This window comes from Octodon degus, unplaced genomic scaffold (assembly GCF_000260255.1).
Source record: "Octodon degus isolate 3935 unplaced genomic scaffold, OctDeg1.0 scaffold00035, whole genome shotgun sequence".
In the NCBI taxonomy this organism is placed as follows: Eukaryota; Metazoa; Chordata; class Mammalia; order Rodentia; family Octodontidae; genus Octodon; species Octodon degus.
Window position 1 is genome coordinate 16,417,752 of NW_004524611.1, and position 6,772 is coordinate 16,424,523.

At 36.2% G+C, this 6,772-nt stretch overlaps 1 protein-coding gene across 1 annotated transcript in view; it reads left to right on the forward strand.

Annotated features, from left to right (window-relative positions):
- The first annotated feature begins 1,741 nt into the window (after window positions 1-1,741).
- Window positions 1,742-6,772, forward strand: part of LOC101580856 (NXPE family member 3-like) — a 35,781-nt gene continuing 30,750 nt past the window's right edge. Inside the window, exons 1-2 of the mRNA XM_023714321.1 lie at window positions 1,742-1,841; window positions 1,952-2,060. Of these exons, the coding sequence (XP_023570089.1) occupies window positions 1,992-2,060 (69 nt within the window). The 5' untranslated portion in view covers window positions 1,742-1,841; window positions 1,952-1,991. The remainder of the gene's footprint in view (window positions 1,842-1,951; window positions 2,061-6,772) is intronic.

The following is a 6,772-nucleotide window of genomic DNA, read 5'->3' on the forward strand; positions in this document are numbered from 1 at the left end:
TAAATTTTAAAATATCCCGGGGCCAGGGAGATGGTTCAGTAGAATAAGGGCCTGAGTTCAATCCCTGGCCCGCCAAAAAAAAATCCCATCTAAAACTCATAACTAGAAGTTAATTAATTGGAAAGATTTAATATACAATGACTCAGTTAACCATATTTGCAAATTCTGGGTGGATATAAACGTGGAGGGCTTCTGAAGTATATATGGGAGCTTTTGCACTAAGTGAGTGTGGCCCAGCCCTGACCGCACTTGGGTTTCCCAATCCCCAGCTTCCCTCTGCTTCACGGGTGTCCTACGCACCTTCCTCCTGAGGGTGCAGGCAGGACGGCTCTGCTCACCTGGAGTGTCTCTCATGTACTAGCAGTCAATGGAATCTGAAAATGGAAACATAAACTTCCCATAAAGAGAATGGATCCATCTGACAGATTCCACAGAAAACTGATCAGAAGATGGAAAACTGCCCTCCTCTAGTGTCCTATAGTGATGTTATCTCTCTATCACTATCTTAGCCTGTGTTTTACTAGCACCTAATATGCTTTCTATGTGATATTCTACATAACATTTAATAAAATTTGGTATATTAATAAAAAAAAAAGGAATAAACTGAAGAGGTCCCTCACAACTGACTCGAGCCCCAAAAGCCAGCTAAACTTGGAAAACACCAGATAAAAATAAAAGAGCCATAAAGACACTGTCACGGTCCCTTTGTTCCTTTTGCTACTTGTGGGCACCATGAATTTTTCTCTGTAATGGCTCTGTGTCAAGCAATCCTGCCTCAAAGCCAACCAATTATGGACTGAAACCTCTACAAACTGAGAGCTAAATAAACCTTTTCCCCTTTAGCTTTGGGTGTCAGGTATTTTGTCATAGTGACCAAAAATGTAACTAAAACGTGCCATAAATAATTTAAAAGAAAGAGATTAAGTTGAAAGTAGTGTAAGGGGTGTACATTTATAACAAAATTCATATAAACTTCGCATGAAGAGTGGGAAATAATGATAATGGCTTGCATTTCCCCTTTTGCCCAGGGGAAAAAGGTTTTCCAGGATCTCTAAATTAAATTCAAAGTTCAATTGAAAGTATCATCTTTTGTTAATTATTGACAAACTTGTATTCTTTTTTTAAAATTTGGTTACTCCAATTCTTATTTTTCTGCCTTATGATTATTTCATCATGTGCATTTCATAGAATTGAGGAATAGACTGATACAAGCTAAGCCCTGACCTGAACTCCTCAGACCTCATTGTCCTCTTGATAAGCCCTATGGACTCTCTCAGGTAGAGGACATCTCCCTTCACGAGGAATGTATCTTGCCAAAGTTCTGCCATTGCAATAGAACAAGTATGCCAAAGAGAAAATACATTGCATGAAAACTTGCAAGTGAATGTCACACAATAAGTTCTCTAGTGGCATTTTATGTACTGAATCCTTGGCTGTATCTGAGTCTACAATAGTTGTGAGCTGGACATGGTAGTGAATTCCTGTAATCTCAGTACTGTGGAGAGCTGAGGCAGGAGAACTAAAGGTTTGAGCCCCGCTTGGGAAATTGTGTGGTTTAGTGAGACCCTGCCTCAAAATTAAAAATTGATAAATAGATAAAAGTAAATCAGTTGTGAAAGTACTAATTCCTCCAATGTATAAGCCAACCTTAGTGCAGAGATCCAAGGGCATCCTTAACGTGCCAAAATGAAAACTATGTGTTTACAGGAGTCTGTGTTAGTTCCAAAGGTTAGGTGTGAGACTTTAGGATTCTGATAGAAAACTGGGACTTGGAAGGGTGGATTTTGAGGATCCCTGGGAGACACAGCACTGGAACAGGCTGCATGGAATTGACATAACACGTACATAAAACGTGTAACAAAGTCCACGGAAGTGGGAAGGTTGCCACAGTAAACTCCCTCCTGTAGGATGGGAGAGTCTGTTCATTTGTGTTGCCTTATGCTTTACGTAGATCCTTGGTTCTTCCTGAACTCAAGAAGAGTCTCGCCAACATGGATCTATTTGTGGGACAACTCAAGTGCTACAGGATGTTGACTGTGGGGTTGACCTTTTTGGTTTGGGTGAGTACTTCCCTTGCCTGCATTCTCTCTTACTGCTGTCTTATCTTTTCTCTCCATGTACAACTTCAGATTTGGATTGGTTAAGTGCCTTAAACTAGGAAGGGGACTCAGAAGAGCCCTCAGACCTCTTACCTTGACCCCTGTGTGATTCCAGGAGCAACAGTTGCAGGTGGGGTGTCAGTAGGAGGAGGCTGAGCAAGTTGGTGGTTGAGGTCTATCTGGCATCTAAAACTTAACTTCAGAAGAGGTTGTTCTCAGGAAATTCTAATGAGCAATTTACATTGTCCTTTTCTCTCTCTTCTTTGGAAGCTATGTGCTTTTTAGCAGGCAGAAAAAAAGAGGCAGGGAATCAGAAAAATAAAACCCTCCAATCTAGAGAAAGTGACCAATTTGCTGTAGTGACTGAGCCTTTGTGGATTTTGGGGGGCTATTTTTTTCAGTATTAAAACCAAGAACCTTATATTCATATAATTAGAATTCTCAAAGTAGAAAGGGGTAGGCAATAAATATTTAAAGATTTCTGAATTTAGTTCAACTTATAATACCGCATTTCTTTGTGGATTTTTTGAACAGCAGCAAAAGCCAAGAAGTCTTCAGGAACAGCATTTTCTTGTCTATCAAGCAAGAAGAAAATTTCAACAATAGACACTATTTAAACTCATGTATACAATAGTTGAGTGAGTTGCTGACATATAAACAGTAGGGTTTTTGTATGGAAATAACAATATTTTTACTCTTTTTTTAAAAAGTGGATAATTTGGACGATAGTTTCAAACACTGACCTTTATTCAAGAGCAGTGAGTTTAATAGGTAAACCCTAACTCCTTAACAATCAGGTCTAACTTGGCTGGCAAGTGCAAGGGCCTGAGTTCAATCCCTGGTTCTGCCAAAACAAAACAAAAAAACCAATCAGATCTAAGGAAAGTATCAATATAATTTCCAGGATAACTTCCTACTGCATGAAAGGGTGAGATTTCTTTGTATAGATGCCAAAACTTTCTGCTTTTTAAAAGAAGTTAAACTATAACATTCATAAAAATACATATAAAATCATAAGAGCTCATTGAAAATCAGACCACACGTTTATGTGACCACAGTCCAAGTTAAGAAATGGAAATTTCCATCGCTCTTAGGGGCCCCCTCTTGTGTTGCCATTCCTGTCACCACCACCTTCTTGAGCATAACCAGTGCCTTGACTTTTGACATTATTGTTAATTTTTGCCTGTTTTTGAATCTCATAGAAGAATAACCATATACCATCTACTTTATGTACAAAATATTTTTGTAAGATTCATCCATGTTATTTTGCAAAGATGTAATTTGTTAATTTTTATTTCATGACAGTGTTTTAGTATATGAAAATATCAAATTATGCATCCTGCTGTTGATAGTAATGTATATTGTTTTCAGTTTTGGGCTTAGATATTGCTATTATAAACAGGTATACTTTTCTATTGGGTATACTGTATATTACACTTATGAGCTAAATTGCTTCATCCTAGATTATGTATATGTTAAACTTTAGTAAATACTGAGAGTTTTCCAAGTAATTCTTCCAATATGTTCTCTTCATACAATATGAGAGATTCAGTGCCTTCCCATCCTCACCAGCACTGTAATTGTTTGTTATTTAATTTTATCTTTTTTAATATGTACAGATACTCTGTTATGGTTTTAACTTGCATTTATTTTTTTACTAATTCAGTTGAACATCTACTTATGTATTTACTTATCTTTTGAATATTCCTTTCAGGTGAAATGCCTGTTATTTTCTGTTCACTTTTAATTGGATGGCCTGTCTTTTTCTTACCAATTTGTAGAAATTCCTTATAGATTTTAGATGTAAGCTCTTTCGTTTGTTGTATATGCATATTGTAAATATCATCTCCAACTTTCTGTCTTGTTTTTCATTGTTTTGAAACAATGTCTTTCAGTGAAAGGAAATTATGAATTTACTTCTAATATACAACAATTTGTTAATCTTTTCCTTTATGGTTAGTACTTTTGCATTTTGCTTACGGAATCTCCCCTATCCCAAAGCATGGGAACTTCATTATTTTCTAGATTTTGACTAATAACATGTCCAGAATTTATTTTTGCTGAGGTTATAGTGTAGTGATCCAGCTGTTTTTCTTAAGAAGGATATCCAATTGTCCTAACATTACTTATTGGGAATAAAAACTTTCTATATTATTTTGCAATTCCACTTTTACATCCAATCAACTGTGTCTAATGTGTGGCTCTATTTCTACGTGCTGTATTCTGTTCCAAGGACCTGTTTGTTTACTCTTATATGAGCAACTTACCATCTTAATTACTGTAGGTCTCTTAAAAGTTTTAATTATTCCTCATCTTGTACTTTCCAAGACTGTCTTGTCTATTTCAAAAGTTTTGCATCTACATATAAGTTTTAGAGTTAGTTTCTCTTTTATACACACAGACAAAACATGAAATTTTGATGAGAACTCTACTGAACATATAAGTAAATTGAAGTGGCATTTTACATCTTTGCAGTACGGATTCTCCAATCTATAAGCCAAATATTTAGGTAGATTTTCATGCAACTTCCTGCTTCTCCTTAGCTTTTATTGTTGTAGTACTACCTACTTCTAAGCTTCTCTAATCCACTATTGTATAAACTGTTCCTTAGCTTTTATTCTTGTAGTACTACCTACTTCTAAACTCTAATCCGCCATTGTATAAACTGTTTGCTGACTTTTTCCTGTCAGTAAGATTTTGAAATTCCTGGGTCTACAGAATCTGTTTAAATTAATTTTTTTGCTCTCCAGTATGTCAGAAAATGTCAACAACCTTTTTCTAGCTTAATGAAGAAAATGCGTAAGTATTTCTGTCTTCCAGAAAATTGTCAAGGACAAAATTACAGCGAATTTAGTTGCAGATCTAATTGGATTTCATTTGTTATTCATGATTCAGGGTAGCTTCAGTTCTCCAAAATAGAAAGTGAGCTCCCACCTGGCAATGGCAGAATTGTGGGTTTTTTTTTTTTTTTTTAAGGTAAAAATGAGGAAACAGAACAAAAACCTGGTTAACGTCAGGTTATTTTAGGTTTATTTTTTCTAAACATGAAAAGCTTTTTATTCTGACTTTGGCAGGCTGGTAGACTGAACTTGTGAAAAATCAGTCTACTTTGAGGTCTGTTTTCTTAGAATTGCAAACATATCAGTATTTTCCTGATAGTAAATGGGCTTTGATAACTGCTAAATATTTCCCTACAATGAATCAGGATATTATCCTTTGGCATACTTCACATCACTCATGATTACATTTATAGTTTAATATTCTAGGATAACTTCCTATCATAAAATCATTAACTCATATACATATATAACTTTTGCCATATTCGGTTATATATTCACATGATCCAAAAATTACAACATGGACCTCACAGAAGGCCAATATTCAGTTTCCCAAAGTGATCAAAGCCATAATCCTGTTAACTCATGATCTTTGAATGTGGACTGCTTTTTTTTATTATTTAGGCTGCCATAGCATAGATGTTCCTCTACCTGTGCACCTCAGCCTCACGTAAGAGGCCTGTCCTGGCTTCTCAAAGTGTAATTGTATCAGCACCTATGACGTCACAAAACGTCAGGTTTTAATGTGGCATTTTCAGATGTGCACAAAACATGTTGTGATCCTATCCTTTTCCTGTTCTCCTTTCTTACCCCTTCTCTTTATTTCCTTCTCGTTATCTAATAATCTCTCTTCTACTTGCATGCCATTGCTTATCTTGTTTAGACTCTATATAGCAAAGAGAGTACAAGGTATTCATTTGTCTAAATCCAGTTTGTTTTGCTTACTATGATAATCTCCAGCTCTATCCACTTTCTGGCAAACAACACACAGGAAATTCTATCATTTCAACCCTCCTTATGGCTGAATAACACTTCGTTGTGTATAGATATCATATTTTCCGTATCCATTCATCTGTTCACGGGATCTACGTTGGTTCCATATCTTGGATTTCATGAACTGTGCCCTAACGCACACGGGTTTGCAGGCTTCCCCTTAGTGTGCTGACTAATTCCCTTAGACGTACACCGAGGAGGTATAGGTGAGTCATATTTAGTTTTTTTGAGGCAGCTCTATACTTATTCTCATAATGATTATATTAATTTATATTCCAGCTAGTGTTCTTTCCCTCCTCCCTTCCTCACCAGTTCTTATTGGTTTGGCTTGGTTTTGCTTTTGTATTCTTGGTTATTCTGACTAAGATGAGATGGAATATCAGTGTAGTTTTGATTCTCATTTTCCTAAGGGCTGAAGATGTTGAACATTTTCCCCTATACTTACCAGCCATTTGTATTACTTCTTTTGAAAGGTAACTGTTCATTTATTGCTTGGGATATTTGTTTTCTTGGTGGTGTTCTGCGTTCTTTATTCTTTTTTGAGTTCTTTACATATTCTAGATATTAATCTTCTGTTGGAAGAGTAGCTTGCAAAGCTTTTTTCCATTCTGTAGGCTGTCTCCTCACTCTGCTGGTTGTTTGTTTTACTGTTGCTATTATCTCTTGAGGTATTAGAGTCCAACTTGGACTTCGCCTGTGCCTGTGCCTTCAATGTTTTTAAGTTAGTCACATTGGTACACTTTAGATGTACATAATGACCACATTCATCATAAGGAATTTGTAAAAACATATCTTGAGTCTTTTTTCCCCAATTCTCCCCCTTCCCTTTGTCTCCCTCTTCCC